This window comes from Dipodomys merriami, unplaced genomic scaffold (assembly GCF_024711535.1).
Source record: "Dipodomys merriami isolate MVZ:Mamm:240054 unplaced genomic scaffold, mDipMer1.0.p SCAF_10, whole genome shotgun sequence".
NCBI lineage: Eukaryota > Metazoa > Chordata > Mammalia > Rodentia > Heteromyidae > Dipodomys > Dipodomys merriami.
In genome coordinates, this window is record NW_027202271.1 from 17,087,845 (window position 1) to 17,115,219 (window position 27,375).

Consider the following 27,375-nt stretch of genomic DNA (forward strand, 5'->3'; position numbering starts at 1 on the left):
AAGAAGAAAAAAAGAAGTCTTCTTGTATAAACACAAAACAAATACACCCACGTGGCCCCTTGCCTGCAAGTACAATCATGTTGGCTCTGATCCACACTTACACACATCTCATCTGCAGCAAACTTGGCCAGGTAACTCATTAAGAACAACTACAGAGGCCTTAGACCCCACACACAGCCCCTGGACTGGCCACTCCCACACCCTCACACCCAGGGATGTGAGCAATTGGGGTCTATCACCACCTGCAGCTTTCTGAGAATCCCCACTCCTCTTTCAACCCTTAATTCCTCCTCTTCACCACAGAAACTCAACAGAGAGCCAACTGGGCATTTTCCCAGGGGAGAGGTACACAGAGGAAGAAGTCAAAGCTGTCTGACTGGCTGCAAAGGCTGCAAACTTCCTGTTCTCACATGCGTGTGCATGCATACAAGAGGCAGGGAGCCCAGCATAGACAATGGAGGCATCAGGGCCCTCTGGCCTAGTCTCTGTTCCTCCTGCCAGAAAGCAGAATCAAGAGATTAACCCTTGCTGCTCTGTCTCTGCTTTCCCAAAGAGAAGTCAGCTCCAAGCCTGCCTCAGGGTCTGCTTGAAGCCTGCCAATCAGTGGCAAACCTTGTTACCCTCCTGTCTGTACAGTCAGACACACAGACAATGCACTGAGGACTGGAGATGAGTGGACTCCCTGTAGGCAAGAGGCTTTGCCCTGCACCTGTAGAAGAGGGACTAAGTTCAGGCTCAACAGTCGGCTTCTAAAACAGGGAAGATTTCTCTGGAAATTTTAGGATTGCTCCAGCATAAAAACAACATATTCTTAAAGGTTAGTCCCAACCTCACTCCCCATCTAAATGTCCTCTCCTCATTTTGGCAAATGCTCCACCTGGAGCACAATCTCCAGGACTGCCCAATCTGGAAGCTTCCCCTCTCCACTTCCACCAATCTCCCTGCCCAATCAGGAAGCTTCCCCTCTCCACCTCCACCATTCCCCCTGCCCAATCAGGAAGCTTCCCCTCTCCACCTCCACCATTCTCTCTGACCAATCCAGAGGCTTTCCCTCCCCCATATCCACCATTCCCCCTGCCCAATCAGAAAGCTTCCCCTCTCCATTCCCACCATTCTCTCTGACCAATCAAGAGGCTTCCCCTATCCACCTCCATCATTCTCCCCACCCAGTCAGGAAGCTTCCCATCTCTGCCTCCACCATCCTTCCTACCTCCACTCAGGGACTGAGCAATGCCCAAACATCACCATCCCACTCACCCCACATGCCAAAAAGCAGGAAGCAAGCAACACCTCTCAGACAGGGAACAGACTGATGTTCCTTCATCTACCACCTGTGGCCTTGGCTGGTTCTTAGATCTGGTTCCTAAAAGCCTTCTGGGGATGTAGTCCCATGTGTGCAATTCCATAAAAATAGGGAGGCCAAGTGGATGCTAAATCCAAAATGTTAGGTGATACGACAAAACTAACAGGACTTAAGAAACAAAGAACTCCCACTCATCTGGTCGAACCACTACTAAATATCCCCATGCTGCTGATCACATGTATGGTGTATAACATGTGTACACCGTTATATGGTATAGACTGTGATAGACAATTTGCTCCAGGAAAGTTAGAATGAACTTGTGACTTTAAATGAGCATCATTATTCCACAGTACTGTGAAATTCGGGAAATTATGTAATCACTTAATCACAATCAAAAAAAAAAAAGAACCTAGGGGAAGGTAGGGAGGGAAGGGATGGTAGGAGGAAAACAATGGAGGGGGTAAAAATGCTCAATAGGAAGTGTACTCATTACCTTACTCATGTAACTGTAACCCTCTGTATAGTATCTTTACAATAAAAAAAAATAGGGAGGCCTTGCAAAATCCCCAAACATGAGCTTTCTCCCCTGAGTCCATAACCTCTTGTTCTATATCCAGTTGAGACCTCTGACTGCCTTCCTTGCAGCTGGCAGACATCCCATACCTTTACATATTGGCCATCCCCTCCAGGTACCCTCCAGACTCAGCATTGAGATGCTCTGGTAGCCCTGTAATAAACATTCTTTGATAAATTGTTGGTTGTCTCTTGAATCTAAATACCTTACCCTGTGAGTAGTCTCCATGCTCCCTCCACTATTCTGTGTTCAATGATCTGTGTAACTTAAAGTTAGTAGATGACTTGACCAGTATAGACAGATCCTTTAGATAAACTGCCCCCCTCAACCATGCAGTGTCCATCTGCACCTAAATTATTTGGATGTATCACAAGAAAGTCTTCCCCCCAGTGAACAAAGACAGTTGCTGAGATTGAATGATAAAAGCATTTTATTGGAGGACAGAGGGAACAAGCGGAGCTGAGCAGAACACTGAGACATTCTCATCCTAACCTTTCAGAGCCAGTTGCTGCCAGGTGATAGGGACTGAGTTTGGTTAATATCGATACATAGCTATGGTTTGATGGAGCTATGAGAGGACATACATGATCTTGACAGGTCTGGTCATTTCTCCTCTGTGCATGGGAGGTCAAAGCTGACAGCCCTCCTCCCACTCCAGGGGAAATCACCAGTCCTAAATGGAGAAGAAACTACCAAACTCCAAGAGGGCAGAGTCCACATTCCGGCCAAGAGGATCGTCCTGGAGCAGAGCAAGCCCAAGGCCGAGTGGCCCATCTCTGGCAGGATGAACAGCAGGAAGGGTGCGAGTGAAATGAAGGAAGCACAAAGACATCAGGGCTGGGCTGGACACAGGGGCCTACAGCACCTCATCTTCTCTATCGCTGGGACCTCTTGGTCAGGGTGGAAGAAGAGATGATCTTACTGCTGGAATGGCTACCAAACCCATAACCACTTCCAGAGCCAGAACCAAAGCCGCTACCCAGGCCAAAGCCAGAGTAGCTTCCTAATCCTCCACCAATGCTTCCAGCGCTGACACTACCACCGACTACGGCTGCAAGAAAGGCAAAGGACAGTTACTCACACTGTGCCAGAGGCCCTTGGCCCAGACCAGGGTGAGCAGATGACCATGGTAGGGGCAGAGGTACTTACAGATGCTCACAGCACTCTGGCATTCCCCAGACATCCTGTAAGGAGAAGAGAACCATGAGCCATAACAAGCCCAGAGCTACGCTTTGGTCATTACACAAGTATGATGCACCTTTCCCAGACTTGAGTGGCCAGATCCTAAGGTCTGAGCATGAACTATTTGCTACCCCATCCTGGTTCTTGATACACCAGCACAGCACTAGAGCAAACATCCCAGCAGAGGCCCAAACTCTGCATCCCATGTTCCCCTCCCTGCCTCCCCCTTACCTGCACTCCTCGCCCTCCAGCAGCTTCCTGTAAGTAGCTATCTCCACATCCAGAGCCAGCTTGACACTCATAAGCGCCTGGTACTCCCGCAGCATCCGGGCCATCTCCTCCTTAGCCTTCTGCAAGGCAGCCTCCAGCTCTGTGCGCTTGCTATAGGCATCTTTGAGAGCCAGCTCCCCGCGCTGCTCTGCATCAGCCACAGATGCCTGGATAGTCTGGCACTGTGGACAAAGGCATCAACAGGCCGCATCAGTGTCCTCCTGCCAAGATCTCTATGCCTGTCCCCTGTGCTGGGGTTGATATGTCAAGATTCTGCCTGCTCTTCTCCCTACCTTCTCCAACTCAGGTGCTTCCTTCACTCCAGGCAGAACCTACCAATGTCTCCACTACAATGATGAAAAAGAGAAGCAGGTGGATGCAGGTGGCTGACCACTGTAATCCTAGCTACTTGAGAGGCTGAGATCTGAGGATCCTGGAGCAGGCAATCTCCAATTAACCAGCAAAAAGTTGGAAGTGGAGATGTGACTCCAATAGTAGAGTACCAGCTTTGAAGGAAAAAAAATGCTCAGCAAGAGTGTGAGGCCCTAGTCCAAGCCCCAGTACTGGCAATAAAGAAATAAATAAATAGGCCAAACCCAGTGAAGGTCCAGGAAACTGCTATCCAGGATGTCATGTGACATTAATGAGGATGCTGTTGAGAATATCCAAATGTGATCTGCATAATGAGTTATGAAGGCCCTGCTCATGGGCTCAAGGGGCTTGCAATACAGGGTTTATCTGCTTGTCCACCGTAGTAGCCATCTGCCACAGGTCCCTTACCCTGAACCTAAGCTTGGAGGAAGTAACACTCACCTGCTTCTTGACATTCTCAATCTCAGTCCTCAGCCTCTGGATCATCCGGTTGAGCTCTGAGATCTCATTCTTAGTGCTCTTCAAGTTGTCACCATGTAGGTCAACTGATGTCTGGAGCTGCTGGACCTAAGATAGAAGGAAAACAGGAAGTCAGGAGTCAAGACCTTTAGGGTAAGACAATCCACTCATCTCTGATGGCTCCTGGGCTGGAGCTGATGATCGCATTCACAGACATTAAAGGCAAAATCTAGAGCCACCCTCATCTCCTGAGTCACCCCATCACCCACCTTGGTCTGATACAGGGCCTCAGCTTCAGCCTTGCTTCTCTTGGCAATCTCCTCGTACTGGGCCTGGACCTCAGCAATGATGCTTTCCAGGTCTAGGTTGCGATTGTTGTCCATGGAGAGGACCACAGAGGTGTCAGAGACATGTGTCTGCATCTGGGACAGCTCCTACAAGGAAAATGTCTCACATCAGCCCCCCAGGAGACTCTCCCTGATCTCTGACAAAAGATTCCTATCATCATGATATGGCTATGACACCAGTCAGAGGGAACAGAGATAGCATTCCCAATTTAAAAGGAAAGGAAAAAAGGAAAACTCTAAGTAGAAATGAGGGAAGGGACATCTCCAAACAGAAAGCAAGGTTTTTCACCTTTTCCAACTCCCATGCAAGAGCCACCACAAGTGCTACGTGTCTAGTGTGGAGGGTGCTGGGAATACCATATACAAGGAAATGTAATGAGCCCATTCCTCCAGAAAAAATGGTAGGCAGCAATGGATTCTATCCCTTGACATATCTGGCTCTAATCACTTCTTTAAATCAATACCTGGTTGCCAGGTACTGGTGGTACACTCAGAAGGATCATGGTTTAAATCCAGCCTGGATAGGAAAGTCCTTGAGATTCTTATCTCCAGTTAACCACCCAAAAAGCCAGACATGGAGCTATGACTCTAGTAGAGTGCTCACCTTGAGCACAAAAGCTCAGGGATAACATCCAAACCCGGAGTTCAAGCCCAAGGATTGGTACCAAAAAATCAATAAGTAGACAGGACCTGGTTTTGAGAAGCTCCCTGTTGAACCTCACTTCACTTCAGCCCCCTCTGTCCATGACATTGTCAAGAGGGCTGGGGAACTTTCTAACAACTGTGTATCCCAAGTTCTTTCTGCAGCCCTGTAAGTGGGGATCTCCTTCTCCTCTGTGGATGGACTCCTCACCGCTTCATAGAGGACCCTCAGGAAGCTGATCTCATCATTAAGACCATCCATCTTGGCCTCCAACTCCACCTTGGTCATGTAGGCCGCATCAACATCCTGCAGAGAAAGAGGAGAGACAACAGGCAAGACTCACAATGGGGACAGAGAAGGTGTTGATCAATATCTAGTAGGAAAGGCTACACCACACCAGGTGACAATTATTTGGTATCTTCTGCACCTAAATCCATATGAACACATGGAAGTTGATTGTCCGAACAGGCTTTCCTCCCCATCTTAACTCCTTAGAACTTGGTCTGTCACCTCACCCACTTCCTTAGACTGCCCAGGTCTGAATAGTAACAAATGAAATTCATTTCAAGGTAGACAAGGACCAAGGCAGAAATGGACCAAGCCAAGCCAAGAACGATCTTCAACCACGGGGGAACCTGGGGCTCTTGCTCCATCTTTACCTTCTTGAGAACCACAAAGTCATTCTCTGCAGACGTCCGCTTATTGATCTCATCTTCATACCTAAGGGACAGAAAGGAAATGGCAAAGCCCACGGTGAGCTAGCGCTTCTGAAATCTCTGCTACGTATTCCTAAATATCTATTTGGAGATATCCAGGTAATTAAGCTCTACGTCCCATGTTCAGTGAACTCAGGGACAGCCCCCAGGCTCTGTTCAAGCCCCATGATCAAGAAGAAAAAAAAAAGAATGGAGAGAGAGAGGGAAAGGAATGGTGGGATAACACAGTCATAATATTCCATGTACATATGTGAGTATGGAACCACAAACCTTGAGGAGGTGAGGGGGGTTGGGAGGGATGGGAAAGAACATGGATGGGAGGTGACATTGATCAAGATACATTGTACTCATGAAGAAAGTAGCATGTTGTAGTGAAATCCCTCTGTACAGCTACTTAAAGGTAATAAAAAGAATTTTAAAATAAAAAATAAGACTTAAAAAAACTGAAGCTCAGAGATGTTAAGCAACTCCCCAGAATCACATAGCTAATGAGTGAGGAATCAATATTCAAACTGATCCCATATGCCTCAGTACTCCACGAGCTCCTCATACGGTGTGTGTGGCAGACATGCTCCCTGAATCTAACAGTAAATTTATGTTTGGGGCAATTTGTGATTATTAAACTTGACTCCATGAAAACAGGATGGCCCCATAAAATATGGGTACGAGGGTCAGACTAGAAGACTTTTCCTGACCCCCGGAGATTTCTTCAGAGCCTGAGATTCTAAGGCATTAGAGTAGAGCTGGGGTGTTTGGGCCATCCAGGCAGAGGTGTTAAAGATCCCTTCCTTCCTTCCACATACTTGGTCTTGAAGTCCTCCACACTGTCCTGCATGATCTTCAGCTCTGACTGTAGGCGCCCTTTGTCATTGCCCAAGGTGTCCAGCTGCTTCCTTAAGGCACTAATGTAGGTCTCAAAGAAAGGATCCAGGTTTCTTGGAGATGAGGTGGTCGTCTGCTGCTGGAGGAGGCTCCATTTGGTCTCCAGGACTTTATTCTGTTGCTCTAAGAACCGCACCTGTGTTGAACAAGACACAAGCGAACCAATGAGGAACTAAAGCTTATCAGGATGGCCAACAAGGTAACACCAACCCAGTCAATCCAGGCAACCAGTCTACCTAAAACCACACAAGTAGAGTCACCATCCAATGGAGTGACCACAGTGGCCCCACTCCTCAGCCCATAGCAGCAAATGGGCCACATGGACTTTGGAGAACAAACAGAGGGCCCAGCAGTGCAGAAAGACTGGCTCCCCGACTGCAGGAATCCACAGCCCCCTGGGTGAGCTATTAGAGAAGAACATGAAACTTCTATTTTAAAAAATCATCCATTCTTTGGAACCAGGAGCTACAGTCATAGTCTGAAACCTCTTGCATTCAAGTGATCCTGACTCAAGGCAAAGAAAAAAAAAAAAATAGTAAGTTCACTATGCACATTTTTGCAGTGCTAGAGCTGGAATCCAGGGCCTTATACATGCTAAGCAAGCCCTCTGCCAATGGTCTGTATCCCCAGCCTTCAGAAGAGACTTTGGAAATAAACTTTCTTATTAATGCTTCTGGGCATGATGGGGTACAGGTATTTACAACAAAGGCCTAACAGGTTCTGAGTCTCAGCTAGATCCAGCCTGCCAGGGACTTTTGGGACCTCCTCTCTCTCTCTCTCCGAAAAGACTCAGCCAGTCCAGGCAAGAAAGCAACTTAGCAGGACAATCCCACATATATGCTTCAGAATTCAGGGGCTGATCCCCTTCTGAACCCAGAAAGTGAGATGAGATGAGGTGAGCTGAGGTGAGACAAGGAAGCATGAAGATCCTTTAGGCTTGCTTTTATATCTGTCTGTCTGTCTAGCGTCACAATAAAGCGCCTGACATCAATAAGAATTTATTCAAAGTTGTGAGAAGAGTACATATAATCACTCTGTTTATTCCAGGGCCAGTCATTCTTGTCCCATGTATCTAAGAGGCCTAGCACTTTTTTTGTCGGTTGTGGGGCTTGAACTCTGGGCATGGGTGCTGTCCCTCAGCTCTTCAGCTCAAGGCTAGCACTCTACCACTTGAGCCATAGTGCCACTTCTGGTTTTCTAGTGTTTTATTGGAGATAAGAGTCTCACAGACTTTCCTGCTTGGGCTGGCTTTGAACCACAATCCTCAGATCTCAGCCTCCTGAGTAGCTAGGATTACAGGCATGAGCCACCAGCTCTCGGCTAAGGGGCCTAGAACTTTTTTTAAAAAAGACCTTCTGTTTTTTCTTTTTTAGTGGCATATATTAAATTGTACATATAGTTTCGTATTACATTAAAAAGAACAGCAAGAAAGTACTTATAATGTAGTATGTGATTTTTTTTGTTTCTTCCCCCATGGTATAACCCCCGTTGTCACTGTATTTGATGTTAATGTCCTGCATCTTGTATATACATTTTTCTAATTTGGGGAGGGGAAAAGAAATAACAAAATGCTGAAATAAGGATACAGGGCAACCCATTGTAACAATGAGATGTACAAGACAGTATGTTGAAAATGAACTTTACAACTTGGAGGGGGAGGGAGGAGTTGGGGAGGTGGGGAGGAAAGGGATGGTAAGGGAAAAACAAAGGAGGGGTTAACAATGCTCAATAAGAAATAGACTCATTACCTTGCTCGCGCAACTGTAGCCCCTCTGTACAGTATCTTTACAATAAAAATATATATTAAAAAACAAGAGTTTCATAAAAACATTTCATGACCTGGCACTGCTAGCTCATACCTATAATCCTAGCTAGTAAGGAGGCTGAGATCTCAGGATCCTGGTATGAAGGCAGCCTGGGCAAGAAAGTCATGAGACTCTTATTCCAAATTAACCACAAAAGAACCAAAAGTGGAGCTGTGGCTCAAGTGGTAAAGTAATAGTCTTTAATACAAAAGCTCTGGGATAGCACCCAGGTTCTGAGTTCAAGTCCTCCAACACATACACACACACACACACACACACACACACACACACACACACAAACACACACAGCACGACACATTCCATGCATGCATATTATACTTTCCTCTTTCTTATTCCTTTCTCTTCCTCTCCTCCTTCTCATGTCCCTTCCTCTTACCATAATACTCAAGGGGCCTAAGACTTAGATGCACCAAGAACTAGGCTAGCCAGGAGTGAAGATCAAGGTGCTATACGCATCCCCACAGTCACCCATCTGTAGGTGACTCAGAGCTCTGGGATGACCTCTTCACCATCATCCATCATACTTAGCTGTCATGGCGCCTCCACAACATTAATCTCCAGACCTTACAGGAAAGAAGGGAAGTTGGGCTACAGAAACTTTCCAGAAACCACAGAAAGACTGAACCATCCCTTCTTCTCCTCAGAAAGGAGCCATTTTTCCCAGAGTCAGGAGAAGGAAGGAGATCTAAGGTCTTGTGGGCACCTAGAATCTTCCACAGAACTCAGTGCCTTTTTCCTTTGCAAAACCAGCTTGACTTTCTTCTGTTCCCAGAATACAGTTCCCAAGAGTTAACAATATGTCAACCGAGTTTATACTGTTTCCAAAACCAAAACCTGAGGAAAAGCAGGGAGAATTATGAACCTACTCTCTAGCTGGGGTGACCAAAGCCAAAGAACTATTTCCTAAGTAGTTTGTCTAGGGACCTGATCATGAATGAACTGCTCTGATCGTCCTATCTTCCACGGCCAAGGGACAAAAAAAAAGGAAAGCTGGGAGTAGTGAGAGTCCTTTGCAGCCAAAAACTGAGTCCTAGAGAAATTCAGGGATAATCCCCATTAAAAACACCTCGTGGCTGGGTGCCAGTGGCTCACACCTGTAAACCTAGCTACTCAGGAGGCTGAGACCTAAGGATCCCAGTTCAAAGCCAGCCCAGGCAAGAAAGTCCATGAAACTTCTCTCTCCAATTAACCAGCAACCCTATTTCCAATTCACTTGAGTTGTAACTCAAGTGGTAAAGCACCAGCCTTGGGGAGGGGAGGGGAACAACTAAGGAACAATGCCCAGGCCCTGTGTTTAAGCCCAGTACCATCTCTTATCAAGCTAGGGTCTGAGATCCTATGTCTCAGGAGTTCTCACTGTGCCCCCAACTTCTCTGGCCTAGGACTCACTCACCTTGTCGATGAAGGAGGCAAACTTGTTGTTGAGGGTTTTGATCTGCTCACGCTCCGCCGTCCGGACTCTCTGGATCTCAGGATCAATTTCCACATGGAGGGGAGTCAGCAGGCTCTGATTGATGGTGACCTCTTGAATCCCCCCAGCAGGGCACACAGGGAAGCCAGGACCACCCCGGCCATTGAAGGAGCCTCCAAATCCACCACCAAAGCTGCCAGCACCAAAGCCTCCAACACCAAAACTGCCAGCACCAAAGCCTCCGGCACCCCCAAAGCCAATGCCTTGGCGGGACCCAGCCACACTGCAAGAAATACTCCTGTTCCCCCCAAGATTGTAGAGGCTTTTGCTGCCAAAACCTCCAGAGGAACAGCGTCCTGCACCTCCTGACATGGAGGCCGAGCTGAAGGCAACACGCTTGCCCCCACCGACGATGGCTGAGCCGCTGCTGAAGCCTCGAGATCCTCCTCGAACATACTGCTGTCTAGCAATCATGGCTGAGGAAGGAAGTGAGCTGTGAGCTGTTGAACAGAGGTGAGAGAGGCCAGGCCACTGAATGCCAGAGCCCTAGGTCTGGGTCTCTTATATGGGTTGGAGCAGTAGGGCTTGGTTACAGGGGCATAAAGGGAAAAATCTGAAACATCCCTGGGCTTGGCCTTTGGCACTGGCCCATGCTTCTTGTACCCTGCTGAACTTGTCACTAACACACCTACAGAAGTCACTGGAAGGGCACAGGTTGCTGGATCCCATCCCTTTCCCTTGAGGAAAATCCAAGCCAGCGCCTCCTGCACCACTGGCCCTGCCTGGGCTGAGCCCTGCTGTCCGCCCCCCACCCCACCCCATTACCTCCCCACACCTCACCTGCTCCAGACAGGCAGCCCTGTGGCACCTCCTGCCATGCTACAGAATCTGGGACCCATGATCCTGGGTTCAGTCTGCACACTTTGAGCGGGTCACCCTCTGAACACAGTCACTTTACCCCTAAGATAGAAATTGTACAAATATTTACCTCCACTGCTTTTCAGAACACAGCCAGATTGTGATTCATGCAGTGCTTTTGAAACTTTCATGCACTGTACATAAACTTTGTATCATTGTCATCCCGGCTCCTCAGGGTGTATGTTAAATACACCCAAGCACCTACCCAAAAGAAAGAAATCTGAAGCCAGGCACCAGTAGCTGACACCTGTAATCCTAGCCTCTCAGGAGGCTGCGATCTGAGGATTGAGGATTGAAGCCAGCTCAGGCAGGAAAGTCTGTGAGACTCTTATCTCCAATTAACCAGCAAAAAAAAAAAAAACAGAAGTGGAGGTGTGGCTCAAGTGATATAGCACCAACTTTGAATGAAAAAGCTAAAGGCTAGCACCAGGCTCTGAGTTTAAACCCCAATCCTGGCACACACTCACGCGCATGCACATGCGCATGCACACACGCTCAGAGGACATCTGTATTGCATCCTCTGGTAGTCTCCTAAACTTAGACCAGACTCCCTTCAACTTGCCTTGTACTAGGGCTGGTACTGAGTGGAGAGGGGGAGCAGGGGTCCACATCTTCCCTTGTAAAACCCCTGTCTGCTGCCTCAGGCCTCCCACTGCTTCTCGGGTCTCTGTAGTTCTGTGCCTGAGCTGTGCTTGAGGACCCTGCTCTAGGCTGGCCCTGATGGCGTGGGCCTTGCCACTCTCTTTGCTGTCCTGGGGTTTGCTCAGTTACCTCAGAACAGAGCACATCTTTTTCCTCCACAGTAACTTCTCTATTCAAGTCAGGAATTCCGAATGTGTTTGATGCTGGGAATCTCTTTGGCAGAATGGTAAAAACCAATGAGCCCCTTCTCAGAGCCATGCTTTTAGGTGCAAAATCCCCTAGTTTTAAACCTTAAGTTCTTGTCCAATAAGTATAAATGATGTTGTGTCCAAATTCCACACATTGCCATTAACTAGCGGTACTGCCTGGGGTGGGTGACCTAACCTCTCTGAAACCTTCTCATCTATAAAATGAGAGACCTGCCCCACAGGTGATAAGATAAGGTACCTTATACAGGGCCTACCGGGCACATGGGAGGTCAGTAGGCATTCATTCTCTTCCCAGCCAGTCCTTTCCACTGACACTTACAAGGGGAAACTGGGGAATCTGTGTCCCGTACTTTCCTCCTCTTCTCCCCTCAACCTGCCTTAGATGCTGACCTCTCCTTGCTATTGGCCTGGAGTAAAGGGATGGGGTAGAGGGTGGTAATTGCAAGGGTTCGAAGCTCAAACATCACACATCTGAAAGACATGTCAGTCAGCAGAGCAGGTCACCATTGCAAAGCCAACATCATCTCCAAGAGAAGGGGCTAAGCATGCACTCATCCTGGAGCACCAGCTGGGCCTGTGTGCTAGACGACTTACAGACACAGGTCAGCCAGTCTTGTGTGTATGAAAGAGAGAGAGAGAGAGAGAGAGAGAGAGAGAGAGAGAGAGAGAGCACACCAAGACTAGGGCTTGAACTCAGGACCTCTTACGCTCACTTGGCTCTTTTCCCTCAAGGCTGGCACTCTTGAGCCACAGTTCTATTTCTGCCTTTTTTGTTGACTTCAATCCTCAGATCTCAGCCTCCTTCACTAGCCAGGAGTTCAGGAGTGAGCCATGAGCCGCCAGGGCCCCCACTAGCCAGTCTTCTTAATGGGTTTCCTGGGCTGGTACCGCCAGCTCTGCTTTTGAATGATGACAGGGGCACTCAGAGAGATGAAGCAGCTCCCAGGCTTGCACAGCATGTGTCAGAGCCCACATCAGCCTGGTTCCAAGGACTGGGAACTCATGGTCTCCCTCCCACACAGCTGCGGCTGGGTGAAATTAGTCTGTCTACTGTGCAGACCCACAAGGGCAGGACAGGGCTCCTGAATGCACCTGATGGGCCCAGAAACCTGGGATGAAGGAATTATGGGCCACTGACAACCCTGGTGGACAGGTGTCCACTCTGGCTCACTCTGGAAGTGGACATATGAGGAAGGAAGGCACACCCAAGAGAGAGAGAAAAAAGAGTTTCATGGTCTTTTCTGCCCAGTTCTGGAGCTTGAACTCAAAGCCTGGGCACTGTCCCTGAGCTTTTGTGTTCCAGGCTAGCTGAGCCATAGCTCCAATTTTGGCTTTTGGGTGATTAATGAGAGATAAGAGTCTCAGGGACGTTCTTGACTGAGCTAACTTGGAAACATGATTCTCAGATCTCAGCCTCCTGAGCAGCTAGGATTACAGGTGTGAACCACAGGCGCCCGGCTCATCTCTCTCTGTCTCAGGAACGGCCTGTGTGCTGCAACCTTCATCATGGACAGTGCTCAGGCTCTGAGTTCAAGCTCTAGGATTGTCAAAAAAAGTATCAGGAAGCTAATGCCAGAGTAAAAACCCACAGCTTGAGCTGGGTTTGGGTGGCTCATGCCTGCAATCCTAGCTACTCAGGAGGCTGAGATCTGAGGATCACAATTTAAAGCCAGAGTCAACCCAGGTTGTTTTCTCCAAATAACCATCAAAAAGCCAGAAGTAGAGTTGTGGGTGGCTCAAGTAGTAGAGGGCTGGCCTTGAGCAAAAAAAAAGCTAAGGGACAGTGCTCAAGCCCTGAGTTTAAAGCCCAGTACTGGTACCCAAAAAAGAGAGAGAGAGAGGACAACCCCCCAGAAAAAAACACCCCCTAACACACAGATTTATCTGGACATTAGTGGATCGTGTTTGTAATCCTAGCTCCTCAGAAGGCTGAGATCTGAGGATTTTGGTTTGAAGTCAGCTAGGGCAGAAAAGTCCATAGGACACTACTTCCAATTAACCAACAAAAAAAGCCAGATGTGGAGCTGTGGTTCAAGTAGAAAGTGAAGAAGCTAGTCACAGCTCTCAGGCTCTATTCAAGCCCCAATACTGGCACAAAGACAAAAAATATAAAAAACAGAACAAAACATTCCCCCCACTCCATAGCTTTGTTCAAATTAAAACAGCAATTGCATTGCAGAGTTCAGAGGCCCAGCAACAAGTTATTCAGAAATCCTTGCTGAGGGTTCCCATGTGGATTGTTCTTGGGGCCTAAGGACCTTAGGGTTGCTTCAGGGTGTCCTCGGGAAGGCCAGTAGGCCACAGGACTGGTGTTCCCTCCTCTGGACTGACCAGACAAAGCCTTACCTGCCTTGCAGTGATTGTGCACATGAAGTGTTCCCCCTCCCCACCTCGAGAACACTTGTGTTGCAGAAGCTCCTGCTAGTACCTCCCCAGAACAAGAAGGGCTTTCTCTGTGGCCCAAGAGAAAGGATCCTAGTGTCATGATGTGCCAACCCCACCCTGGCCTCTTTGCCCTCTTGAAGGTTCTGCGTGGCAGAATCTCTGATCCTCTTGTTGGCTCTGCCTCCCTCAGAATGACTCAGAATAGTGGAGGCTGGGTGATTGAGCAGGGCCAGGCTTTGACCCAACCAGAGAAGGCAGGGTATGTTCCCACACCATGCACCAGGCTTGGGGCCCAGAGTGACAGAGGACTTGGATGGGTAATCCCAGGCTGAAAGAGAGGGATTTTGCCTCCGGAGGGCCCTGGGCAAACACACCCTCCCACTCCACCTCCACACCCCACAGCTGCTCAGTCCTCCGTGTCAGGGCTGGGATAGCTGCCAAAGGAAGTAAGGTCACAGAGGGAGATAGGGAAGGTCATGGGGGAGGGGGCTAGGGCTGGGGGTGGGACCAGCTGTCAGCTGCCATGCTAGATAGAACCTTATTCCATTGCTTGCCTCCTGTCCCTATGAGAAGAACATATCTTTCCCACAAAAAGGCTCTCTTCTCTCTGCCTCTCTCACTCAGGAAGTTCTCTCTTATATAAACTTTTCATCTTCATGCTACAGTTTGAGAGTTTTGTGACCTTTTGACAATTCTGATGATAAAATCATAGTGATAACAGTTCCAGATCAGAATTTTCTTACTATGTGACTTGGGGTTGCCACGGGATTAACAATTATTTAGTTTCAGTTAACTTGAAGATACAGGATTGGTTTCTCAGAATCATGTTTTACTTTATTGAGGACCAGGCCACGCAAACTAAGACTTTAATCATGAAACAGAGTAGGGACAGAAAGGAGAGGGGCCAGGTCTGCAGAATGGGCAGGTAGGTCGGCTGCCATTCTCACAGACAAAAGCTGTTGTGTGGGGCAGAATCACCCAGAGAAGACATTATAAAGTCCCAAGCTTTGAAATTAGCTACCATTCTCACAGACAAAAGCTGTTGTGTGGGGCAGAATCACCCAGAGAAGACATTATAAAGTCCCAAGCTTTGAAATTAGATGGATAGGGCTCCCATCTCCACACCTTCCTTGCTGGGTGGTCTCAGGAAAGTCACCTTGCCTCCTGAGCCTCAGAGCTGGCATAGCAGACCTTTTTGGAAAGGTTGTCATGATGAATAAAACAATTGTAAGAAAAGCCCTAGTGTTCACAAAATTGTACTACCAAGTGAGTCCCTTCCACCAGAAAACCATGTGGGCTTTCCCTCAGCTTGCTTCTGTGTGTGTGTGTGTGTGTGTGTGTGTGTGTGTGTGTGTGTGTGTGTGTGGTAAGCAGAGTGAAAGAACATGGGCTTCTACCATGAGTCACAGTGTTTACAGAATGGAGAGAAGGATGGGGGCTCTAGAGACAGATGGAGGCACTAGAGAAGAGCTGAGGGTAAAAGGCCCAGCCAGGTAAATTACTTCATATAGATTGAGGAATGGGGTCCAAGCTTGGGATAGAGGGCTTAGGGCAGGAGGGAAGGCTGAGGAAGAAAGGTGGTGATTCTCTTTTTTTTCTTCTTTTTCTTTCTTTTTTTTTTTAAAGTAGTGAGGTTTGAACTCCAGGCTCTGTGCTTACAACTCCAGACCTTTTAGCTCTGAGTGCTGTTGAAACAGAGTCTTACAAGTCTCACTTTTTGCCCAGCCCAGCCTAGACCATGATCCTCCTATTTATGTCTCCCAAGAATGCAGGTATATGCCACCACCCCTAGTTTTTTCTGTTGAGATGACAGTCTCGTGAACATTTTGGCCTGGGCTGGCTTGGAACCTTGATCCTTCCTATTTCCACATCCTGTCTAGCTGACAGGACCACTGGACCACTATCGAGTGACAGGGCCATGCCACTGGCCCCCAGCTATTAGCTGAGATGGAGTCTTGCAAACTTTTTCCATGGGACTGACCTCAAACCTCAATCCTACTGATCCCCACCTCCCAAATAGCTGGGATTATCAGTGTGAGCCATAAGCACTCAACTAAAAAAAAAGGTGAACATAATGAAGGGAGAGTCCTTGGATCCTGGAAGCAGGGGTGGGGTAGAGAGTACTTCCATGGAAAAAGGAAAGAGGGCATGAAATCACCATCTTAAGCACCTCTAACCTCCCCTAACCAGCTTGACAGCTGCGCCTATGAAGATTGACTTCCGGGAGCCTCAATTTTCTCCCCTGAAAATGGCCATCCGATAGTATTCCCCCTTCCTGAAATCTGCAGCAAACTAATGGATTAGTAAAGCACAAAATTAGGGCTGAGAGAGAAATTATGTGACTCTAAGAGAAGAAGTCTAGGGAAGGGGAGCAAGGGGCACCCAATCTTCACAAGGTCCCTTATGCCAGATGCTTCACACCTATTATCCTCACGACCCAGATTTTACAGAAGAGGAAACAGCTCAGAGAGATTAAGTAACTTGTCGAAAGCCAAACCACCAGTAAGTGGTAGAGCTGAAATGTAAGCCTGAGTCTATATTGTTCTAAAGCCAGGATCTCCACCCTGACAGAACCATGCCACCTAGCCTTCAAAGCAATGATGAGTGTACAACAGGCAACGCAGACAGGCAAGGTGATAGACCCAGAAGCTGAGGCCTTCCTTTAGATGGGAACTCTCTTCCTCTGAGCTTTAGGCTCCTCTGCACTAGGCAAGGAGCCTTTTTCCCAGCCAGGTGGTGATTGGGACATGGTGAGCATGGGACAGTACTGCAGATCAATGAACACATTTCAGTTCCTCAAGTAAGACAAACTCCAGCCACCATCCACCAACTAGCTCATTGTTTATTGAGACACATCACAAGGCACAGTCAGGGGACAGGACTGTAAGCTGAATTAGGGAAAAAGGGATGGGTCTAGTAGGAGACTGGAGAGGTAGGAGGATCTTTGGGAACCACTCCTGATTCCCTTCTTTGACCCCCCTAATCTTCCCTGGACTCACAGCAGCAGACAGGCAGTAAATGAAGGAAGCCAAGATGACAAGACTGCCCACTTCCCATGGTCAGAAAGTCAGTACTCTAGCTGATGCCCCTAACCTCCCCTCCCAGCCCATCCCAACCAAGCAGAAAACCTGGGCAGATCTGAGCCTCACCCCAAATGCAAATCATATGCAAATCAGGTGGTATAAAGAACTGGTCCCCTGGGCTGTTTCTGCTCCTGAGAAAGAAGGTGGGAATGGCAGCAATGGGCAGGTAGGTCGGGAGGGTAGGTTTGAGACCCCACTTGCAAAGCCCAAACCACTAGTATCTCCGACTGGATGTCTTGACCGTGGTGGTCTTCCGCAGGATAGATGTGCCCCCTGAGGCTGCCCCGCCTTTGGCCGTGCTGTAACCCATGCTGGAGCTGAATCCACCTTTGCAGGTCCCCCCGCTGCCTGCCAGGGTGATGCCACCTCCATAGCCTGTGGAGACGCCTCCGCTCACGGTGGTGGAGTTGCCAGTCACCGCTGGAAGGCAAAGGCTCTGGGTTAGGCAGGCTGGGGTAGCAGAGCCATGGGGAAATGGGCAGAGAAGCCCAGTCCAGAAAATTCTAGACCTGGCTCCAGAGGGACTCATGGAGGGGCATGGAATGAGTAGGCAGCAGGGCTCTGGGGCCAGGCCAGGGACAGGGCAAGGACTAGATAGCAAATACTCACAGATGCTCACTGCACTGGGACACTCGCCAGACATCCTAGGGGAAACAAAGGCCGGGAGAGGTCAGTGATCTCCAGAGCCCACAGGTGCATCCTCTCCTTCCTTTATGCAAGTGTCGCCATCCATTGACACAGCCATGAGAAGCCTTGCCATGGACCTCCCACCACCGCTGGAAGCCAGTATGGGCAGAGGACAGAGACTGCGAGTAGGCCCAGGACCACGGACAACACCCTCACCACAAACCCAGGCCCAAACCAAGACCCTTGCTCATCCGCTTTCCACCCACTTCCAGTCTCGGCCTTAGTAACTTCTCAAAGCTTCCACTGATGGGGGAATTTGGACTCGTCAGAGGAAGCTTCCATCCTGTGGTGCTGCTGCCCTTAGCTCACAGATGAGGGATGATTTTGCATCCAGGAGGTGAACAGGCACAGGCTTGGTGAGCTAAGTGCCTGCTCCATTCTGCCCCACCAGTGTAGACTACATAGCCTCTCTCTCTCTCTCTCTCTCTCTCTCTCTCTCTCTCTCTCTCTCTCTCTCTCTCTCTCTCTCTCTCTCTCTCTCCTCTCCCTCTCCCTCTCCCTCTCCCTCTCCCTCTCCCTCTCCCTCTCCCTCTCCCTTTTCTCAGGATAAAAGGGCAAAACGGCAGCCACCTGCTCTCCTCGCTCTCCAGCAGCTTGCGGTAGGTAGCAATCTCCACATCCAGTGCCAGCTTCACGTTCATCAGGGCCTGGTAGTCCCGCAGCAGCCGGGCCAGGTCCTCCTTGGCCTGGTGCAGGGCTGTGTCCAGATCCACAAGCTTCTTCTTAGCATCCTGAAGCGCTAGCTCCCCACGCTGCTCTGCTTCCCCAATGGCTGTCTGCAGCTGCTGACACTGCTCAGAGGGGTGAAAGGTATTAGGAACATCCTCCAGAGTCACCTGTCTTTCCTCAAAACCAGGTGCCACCACTACCATCACCATACCCCCTCCCAGATAACTAAGGAATGGGAAGGGAGAAATATGTGCTTGAGAGCAGAGCTACAGTGAGCAGAATCATGTAGTCCTGACCGATGTCCAACTTCAATCTCTCTTCCTGCAGCTCAGCTCAATGTTTCAGAAGAAATGGAATAAATGTCACAATTTTTCTATTAGCCAAATGCCTTATTCTGATGAGGAGAATTCACACCTCTTAGCCACACCTTAGCTGAAATCAGCATCTAGACCTAGAATTTAGAAACTTCAGCCTCCTGTTTTTGACCTCCTAGAAATAAAATTGATGCATCTACTCAGAAAAGCTCATCTTGCTTGTTTTACTATTTATTTACTAGTTACTTATTCATTCATTTACTATGCATTTACTGACAAGTTCCCTCCCCAGCTTCTTCTTTAAAAAAAAAAAAAAAAACATTGACCAGGTTCCTGTGGCTCAGGCCAGTAATCCTACCTACTCAGGAGGCTGAGATCTGAGGATTGTGATTCAAAGCCGGCCTAGTCAGGAAAGTCTGTGGGACTCTTATGTCCAATAAACTACTCAGAAAAATCCAGAAGTGGTGCTGTGGCTCAAGTGGTAGAGTACTAGCCTTAAGCACAGAGAGGCTCAGAGACAGTGCTCAGGCTCTGAGTTCAAGTCCCAGGACCAGTGCAGGGGGGGTTGGGGGAGGACCTCAGTCTTGGTGGTTCAGCATTTAGTTGCTCATCCCTCTGAAGAACAGACCTGGCCCCTCAGGCTCACCAGTCCTGCCAAGACCCAGGCCGGGCCCCTCCCAAGGACCCCAAATAGAGGCCCACCTGCTTCTTGGCTGCATCCACCTCCCCCTGCAGCCTCTGGATGGTGCGGGTGAGCTCCGAAATCTCGTTCTTGGTGTCCCGCAGGTTGTCCCCATGCTTCCCAGCTGTCACCTGCAACTCCTCATACTGGAGACCAAAGAAGGGTTAGGGAGGTGTTAGAGCCCCAAGCCCACCCTCTAATGGAGACCGTCATGAGGGCTGAGTGCATTCGTCCCCAGTACTCTGAGGGCCCAGGGCAGTACTCTGAGGGCCCGGGGGGGGGGACTGAACCTCTTGCAGCCCACATGCCTGAGCCAGCCTTCCACTCACCTTGGTCTGATACCAGGACTCAGCCTCTGCTCGGCTTCTCTGGGCAATCAGCTCATACTGGGCGCGGACCTCTGCGATGATGCTGTCCAGATCCAGGTTACGATTGTTATCCATAGACAGGACCACATTGGTATCCGACACATGGGTCTGTACTTGGCTCAGCTCCTGAAAAAACAGAAGCAACTGCCACCAGGCCGCAGAGAAGACAGAAGGGGGTGGAGGACAAGGGCCCTGGGGGGCATTGGAAAGGCCACCCTAGTTGTCTAAAAAAAAAAAAAAAGTATTGTGTAAAACTACCCAGGGTTGCCCAAACAATCAAAACAATAAGATAACATCTAGCATAATGCATGAACTAGGGCAAGGTTAGCTGCATGAACAGATGTCTATTTTCCCTCTCTGCCCCTCTGTGTTATGAGTGCTTGACTAAGAGACCTGGATGCTTACTTCCATGCATGTCTTGGGATTCATACATGCACACACACAGTCTGGGATCAGTCAAGGACAGAAATGGAAAAAAGACTCAAGGCAGCTTTTCACAGATCGGTCAACAATGGCAATTCCTGCCTTCACAGGAAGTATTCAAGTACAGGTCAGCTGACTAACAAATGAGAATGTCACAAAAGTGATCTTACACTGGATGAAAGGCTGATTTTCAGGTCCCAACGGATTCTCAGAACCCCTGGTTCTCTAGGGAATTCTTGTTAATTCCAGCCCCCTTCTTCCTAGTCTGTAATGCCTCTTAGTCTCCAAGGGGAAGAGTCTTAAATTGTGTGTATGTGAGAGAGAGAGAGAGAGACAGAGACAGAGACAGAGAGACAGAGACAGACAGAGACAGAGAAAGAGTCAGCGAGAAAGAGAGACAGAAAAAGAGACAGAGAGACAGAGACACAGAGAGAGACAGAGAGACAGTCCTGAGGCTTGAACTCAGGGCCTGGGTGCCATCCCTGAGTATTTTCACTCAAGACTAGCACTACCACTGGAGCCACAGCTCTACTTCTGGCTTTTTATTGATTAATGGGAGATAAGAATCTTACAGACTTTGCTGCCCAGACTCAATCCTCAGATCTCAGCCTTCTAAGTAGCTAGAACTTCAGGCATGAGTCACCAGCACTGGGCTTAGAATCCTGGATTCTATCCCCATCTCATTCCTACTCCAGCCTGGAATCCTACTCCCTCTCTGCCCATCTCTGCTGTTCCATCCTTTACCCCAGGACAAATTGGCCAAGACGAGGACAACACAAAAAAAGTAGGAAGATTCTAGAGGAGTACAAGAACCAAGTTTGAATTCTGGCTCTGGACTCTCACTTAGCTCTGTAACCATGAGCAAGTGACTCTGAGCCCTTGAGCCCTGGACTATACAAAATGGAGACAATCATGGTACTTAGGAACTGTTAAAAGGATTATACAAGAAGTTTGACCCAGTCCTGGCTCATTGAAAGTACTTCACACATGGGACGGGTCAAGTCCCCATCTTTTGCCAATTAGGCTGACTGGCAAATTCAGATCAGGGGGAATCCCCAATGCTATATGTAAATGTATGCAAATTGCCCCCTCTCCATTGACCACCTCACCATTTCATAGAGATTCCGCAGGAAATCAATCTCCTGAAGGAAGGTGTTCACTTTGCCATCCAAATCCATTCGAGTCATGTATGCTGCATCTACATCCTGGGGTGAGAGAGAACAAGACAGCCAGCTCAGCCTGGACAGGGCCAGGGCAGGGTGACGGCGGGGGGGGGGGGGGGTCCCTTCATCTCACTCCAGTTCAGCCAGCACCCTGGCAGCCAAAGACCACCAATCACACTCCCACCATCCACTCACCTTCTTGAGCACCACAAACTCGTTCTCCCCAGCAGTACGCTTGTTGATTTCATCCTCATACCTGTTCCAAGGGGAAGGTTCAAGTCTGCTCAGCCCAGATCTGCGTTTGAGTCCTTGAAACCCCTAGCCCAATGAGTTTCCCCCATTGCACAAGTACATCTTTGGGGAGTGATTCTTTAATACGGACAACTATTAAAGAAACTTGGGATGCTTCCTTAGTTTAAATATCCTCTTTTCCTCTTCTGGGAAAAAAGGCATGGAATTACTACAGGAACAGACATCCCTTTGGATCAGAGTCCTTAAGAGGCCATAGAGGAGCAAGTGAAAATGTGCCAACTGTGGTTAATTACTGTGTTCCCTTTCAACAAGGCCATGTCATGAAAAAGAACCAACTTCTCCTCAGCCACTTCTGCTGAGACTTTCAAGTTTTAAAAAAATGGCTATCATCAGTAATCCTAATTATTCAGAAAGCTGAGATCTGAAGATCTAGGTTTAAATTCAGCCTAGGTACAAAAGTCGGTGGGATTCTTATCTCCCATTAACTACCAAAAAGCCATAAGGGAAGGTATGACTCAAATGGTAGAGCATCATCCTTGAGCCAAAAAGACAAATGAAAGCTGAGTTCAAGGCCCTGAGTTCAAGCCCCAGTACCAGCACATTCACACAAAAAAAATAGCCAGGGTCAGGTTATGGAAAATGGAAAACACACAAACAAGCACACCAATTCTCCCAGTGGCAGCAGGCCCTGGACCTAAGTCCCAGGGGACTTAGGTCTGTATACACACACACACACACACACACACACACACACACACACACACACACACACACACACACACACACACACACACACACACACACCTTCCAGGAGTACCAAGGACCCTGGGAATGCATGACTGTGCTGAAGAACTCCATGCCTCTCCTCCCGCATCCCCTCACCAGGAAACCAGTCCTGCACTTTCCCTCACTTGTTCTTGAAGTCCTCCAGGACATCCTGCACGTTCCTCAGCTCCGAGTCCAGCCTTCCCCGCTCTCCCTGCAAGCTGTCCAGCTGCCGCCGCAGGCTGACCACATAGGTCTCAAAGAGGGGATCCAGATTGTTCTTGGTGACCCCCATGTTCTGGCCCTGCTCCTGCAGCAGTGCCCACTTGGTCTCCAACACCTTGTTCTGCTGCTCCAGGAACCGCACCTAAGCCAGAGAAAGAAAGATAATTGGGTGTCAGCACCACAGTAGGTCAGCATCACAGGGGTGGTAGAGCAGTACCTGCTCCTCACTGAGGTTGGGGTCCTGAGGGAACTGGACTCTGAACTCTCTTTCACTCAAGGCTAGTGCTCTACCACTTGGAGCCACCAATTTCTGGTGATTAATTGGAGATAAGAGTCTCACAGACTTTGCTGTCTGGACTTGTTTCAAACTGTGATCCTCAGATCTCAGCCTTCTGAGTAGCTAGGATTACATTATAATGTTTCTGAACCTGAATTCTGCATCAAAACCCACTGTTCAAAATGTCAGTGATCTCTGGCCTTGGTGATTCAGACCTGTAATCCTAACACATAGGAGACGGAGGTAGGAGGATCAAGAGTTCTAGGCTAATCTGGGCTACAAAGAATACGCAAATAAAAACATCAGAAGGGAGGTAGAGACAGCAGAGAAAGACAGAGGGAGGGGGAAAGGAAAAGGAAGGTGGCAAAATGTGAAAATTTACTAAATTTGAAAGCACATAAGAGTATGTTGGGCTGAGAGCCCGGTGGTTCCCACCTATAATCCTAGTTAGTCAGAAGGCTGAGATCTGAAGATTGTGGTTCCAAGCCAGTCTAAGCAGGAAAATCCATGAGACTCTTATCTTCAAATAACCACCAAAAAGCCAGAAGTAGAGCTATGGCTCAAGTGGTAGAGTACCATCCTTGAGTAAAAAAGCTAAGGTACAGTATGCAGGCTCTGAGTTCAATCCCCAGGACCAGTACACAAAAAAATAATAATAACGGGGCTGGGAAGGTGGCTCAGTGGTAGAGTGCTTGTCTCACATGTATGAAGCCCTAGGTTCAATTCCTCAGCACCACATAAACAGAAAAAGCCAGAAGTGGCACTGTGGCTCAAGTGGTAGAGTGCTAGCCTTTGGCTGAAGAGCTGAGGGACAGCGCCCAGGCCCAGAGTTCAAGCCCCACAACTGACAAAAAATAATAACAATAGTAATAATAATAAGTTGAACTATTCTTGCAATTTCTCTACAAATTCCACATTTTTTTAAAACTCAGCTTTTTGCAGATGCCGGTGGCTCATGCCTATCATCCTAGCTACACAGAAGGCTGAGCTCTGAGTCCCTGTGAGACTCTTATCTCCAATTAACCACTCAAAAAATGGAAGTGGGGGCTGGGAATGTGGCTTAGTGGTAGAGTGCTTGCCTAGCATGCATGAATCCCTGGGTGTTCCTTCCATTCCCCAGTACCACATAAACAGAAAAGTCCAGATGTGGCACTGTGACTGAAGTGAGTGCTAGCTTTGATCAAAAAGAAGCTCGGGGACAGCACCCAGGCCCTGAATTCAAGCCTTATAACTGCGGGGGGGGGGGGGGCAGGGGAAACAGCTTTAAAAAGAACGTCCATGTTTTATGTCTATAGACTCAGAAGAAGGCCTATAAAGTGAGTTTAACATCCCCCTACCCCCCCCCTTCCAGGGCTCTGAGTCATAGGACACCAACCCCTCAGACCTCCAACTCTCAGGCTGTAATTCTCTGAGCCTGAGAGACGTTTCTGCAACTCTAACCTTTGGAACAGTCCCACGAAAGAACCAGAAGTCACTAGGGGAGAGGGTGCGTAGGTGGGCAGGGCAGCTTGCTTCACTCCCTGTAACCAAGTCACTGCAGCTCCCACCTGCACAGTGCGCCAGGCCCAGGGTCAAGTGTCACAGGTGTTTCACGCAACAGGTGCACTCAGTGCCCAGGACCATGGAGCCAGAAACCTAATTTCTAGCTCCATTTCTGTCTTCCAATACCTGTGTGGCAGGCCTCAGTTTTCTCATCTCAAAAATGGGGACATCACCTATGTTCTGCTCGCGAGTGCCACATGAGAAAGAGAGAGGGAATATTCTTTGTAGAAGTTCCACCTGTGGGAACTAGATCTCATTGTTGAGTGCATCTCCTATCATGACCCCCACTGCCTTGGCTCAGGGCAGAGGGAGACAATGCCAGCTGACCAAGAAATGTCCCATCATAGTATTCTTAGTTACCCTAGAAGCAAGAAAAGGGTTCAGAGTACTCCTGATCAGCAACAAGTCAAACTCCTCTTTGACCCAGAGACCACCCTCACTGTCCAGCCCAGACTGACCTTCCCAAACAGGGAGCAGAAAAAAAAGGAAGCTTCCACTGTGATCTCCAACTCTGTCCCAACCCTAACTTGTCCTTAAGCCTCCTTCCAGGCTGAAAGAAAAGTGGGTAGACAGGGCTCTAACACTTCATTGCAGTGACTTGTTGGACTCCCAAGACAATCCGAGTTTTAAATGTGAGACAAGGCTGCTTCTAATAATCTCATCACAGACCTAGGAAAACCTCCAACACAGGCTGAGCTTGGTCCCTCAGTCTCCCAAGTACAATATAGATTTCCAGGCCAGCTCACAGCAAAGACCTTGCAGACTGTCCCAGCCATCAGACCCCAGGGTCAACAGAGATCAAAGCCGTTCTACCCAGCCTGCCTCAGGGCACGTAGGCTGCAGCAGCCTCTGCCCAGCCCCTCCTCCCTTCCAGGCCTTGCTTCCATTCCAAGCCCTCCCAATTCCACTCAGCCCACCTTGTCTATGAAGGAGGCGAACTTGTTGTTGAGTATCTTGATCTGCTCGCGTTCTTGGGTGCGCACTCTCTGGATCTCAGGGTCTATCTCTACGTTGAGGGGAGTCAGCAGGCTCTGGTTGATGGTGACCTCCTGGATACCCCCAGGAGGACAGGCAGGACCAAATGTCTGTCTTCCAGCCCCCAGACCCACATAAGCCCCACTACCCAAGCCTAAGCCTCCCAGAGCCCGACCCGAAGAAGCCCCACGGGCCACACTGACAGAGATGCTTCTGTGGTCTCCAACATTATAGAGACTCCGGCTGCCAAAGCTACCCATGCTGGGGCCGCAGCGGGCCCCACCACCACTGCCACCACTCCGGGACATGGTCACCGAGCTGAAGTTGGTATGGGTGCGGCGACCACCCCCTCCACTAGCCGAGTTGGAGCTGAAGCCTCCTTTGGTGGAGTAGGTCTGCCGAGACATAGAGGATCTCATGGCTGTCGGACAGAGCAGCTAGCAAGCAGGCTGAGAGATCGAGAGAGAGCACAGTGAGCTACCAGGCCATGGATGGGCCTTTTTATCTTTTGCCAGCTGGGCTGGCCCTAAACTCCACACACATTCCTGCCCCATTGCCCCAGGAGGAGAGGGAGGGGCCCTGTGGGCATGGAGGGAGTCCCCTCTCCCCCAGGAGGCAGGAGGGGGCCCCTCCCAGCCATCACTTGTATGCTAGAGCTGGGACGAAGGCGAGACTGTTTGGAGAGGAAGCCACCTTCTCCCCCCTCAGGCTCTCCTAACTTGGAACAGGATGGTATGGGCTCCCACAGCTGCCCCCACCGCCCAGTGGCTGACTTGGTCTCCTCCCACCCAGCTCTGATGGCCGTTGTCAATGGGGCTCTGTTCTGTAGGGTTTGTCCCAGGGCCCTGTGGTAAGCCAAGGCCCCAGGGCCCAGGGCTGTGCAGGCGGCAAGGGAAAGAAGGTTGGGCAATGGGCCGCTACACAGAGTTCCCAGGCCTGCTCTAGTCCCACCCTCCCAGCCCACGGCCTCCTTGTCTTTTTGGCAGGACCACGGTGGGGGACACAGGTGACAGGGTAGAGGTGGGGCAGCCTGTTCTTTTGTCTGCTGGGTGGAGTTTTTGTGCAGGACAACGTAGATTCAGGGGCCGAAAGTGGGTCCCTGCCGGAATGTGGGCCTGGGCAGGTAATGGAGGTAATGGAGAATAGAGGAGCCCAGGCTCTCAAGCAGGGGGCTGTGGCTTAAGTCCTCACTTCATTTCTCTCTTCCGAGGACTGAAGGGAGGTGGGGGGGCTTTAGCTACCAATTGAGGTCCCTTACCCTTTCCACAAGGGCCCAGCTGCTTTGGAGGGAGCTGAATGTGAATACAGGGCCCCCCTTTCTGCAGTTCTGGCTGGAAATGCCAGAAGTCTGTGATCAGCAAAAACCCCAAGAGGTCCATGGTGGAGCCCATCATTTTCCTTCTTTCCCTGATCACCAAGAGTCTAAATCCTTGACCACAAGAGGAGAGAGATTAGGGGGCTCCTTAAATCATTCCAAATGTTTGTCCTGGTTTCTATCCACTTGCTGGGACCAAACACGGTCCACGCAAAGACAACGAGACTCCCAATGTAGGGACCTAGGTTGATTGAAGAAGTGACAGAGACTGACCCTCATCACCTCCTTCAGCTTTCAGCAAGAAAACAGCCCCAAGAGGACAGAGACTGTCCTGATCCCAATAGAGAGGCCGGGGCCCTGCCGGAGGAGACAGAGGAAAAGTCCACTCTGCAAAGGGTGAACTAATTCAGCAGTGATACTCATTCGACACTATGTTGAAACTGAACTATACAACTTGTAAGGGAAGGGATAAGGAGGGAGGTTGGGGAGGGGGGGA

The 27,375-nt window shown here is 49.3% G+C and overlaps 2 protein-coding genes across 2 annotated transcripts; both read right to left on the reverse strand.

Annotated features, from left to right (window-relative positions):
- Positions 1–2,308: 2,308 nt before the first annotated feature.
- Krt4 (keratin 4) lies at positions 2,309–10,485 on the reverse strand. Its single transcript, XM_070041563.1, has 9 exons — positions 9,968–10,485; positions 6,670–6,884; positions 5,810–5,870; positions 5,361–5,456; positions 4,430–4,594; positions 4,143–4,268; positions 3,291–3,511; positions 3,027–3,061; positions 2,309–2,928 (listed from the first exon to the last, which is right to left on the reverse strand). The coding sequence occupies exons 1-9, from the start codon at positions 10,457–10,459 to the stop codon at positions 2,753–2,755; spliced, it is 1,587 nt and encodes a 528-aa protein (XP_069897664.1). The 5' UTR covers positions 10,460–10,485; the 3' UTR covers positions 2,309–2,752.
- A 6,951-nt stretch (positions 10,486–17,436) lies between these two features.
- Positions 17,437–25,983, reverse strand: Krt79 (keratin 79). The gene is made up of 9 exons (XM_070035748.1): positions 25,507–25,983; positions 22,692–22,912; positions 21,724–21,784; positions 21,475–21,570; positions 19,904–20,068; positions 19,595–19,720; positions 18,480–18,700; positions 17,832–17,866; positions 17,437–17,642 (listed from the first exon to the last, which is right to left on the reverse strand). The coding sequence occupies exons 1-9, from the start codon at positions 25,981–25,983 to the stop codon at positions 17,437–17,439; spliced, it is 1,608 nt and encodes a 535-aa protein (XP_069891849.1).
- Positions 25,984–27,375: the final 1,392 nt, after the last annotated feature.

Bases quoted from the DNA above. Each gene is read 5' to 3' on its own strand.
- Krt4 (XM_070041563.1), bottom strand. From the start codon at position 10,459: ATGATTGCTAGACAGCAGTATGTTCGAGGAGGATCTCGAGGCTTCAGC. The intron at 5,457-5,809 runs GTAAAGATGGAG...CTTTCTCTGCAG, and splicing joins ACTTTGTGGTTCTCAAGAAG to GATGTTGATGCGGCCTACAT. The intron at 4,269-4,429 runs GTGGGTGATGGG...CTTCTATCTTAG, and splicing joins AGGCCCTGTATCAGACCAAG to GTCCAGCAGCTCCAGACATC.
- Krt79 (XM_070035748.1), bottom strand. From the start codon at position 25,983: ATGAGATCCTCTATGTCTCGGCAGACCTACTCCACCAAAGGAGGCTTC. The intron at 21,785-22,691 runs GTGAGGGAAAGT...CCCTTGGAACAG, and splicing joins CTGGAGGACTTCAAGAACAA to GTATGAGGATGAAATCAACA. The intron at 20,069-21,474 runs GTGAGGTGGTCA...CTGTTTTTTCAG, and splicing joins TGCGGAATCTCTATGAAATG to GAGCTGAGCCAAGTACAGAC.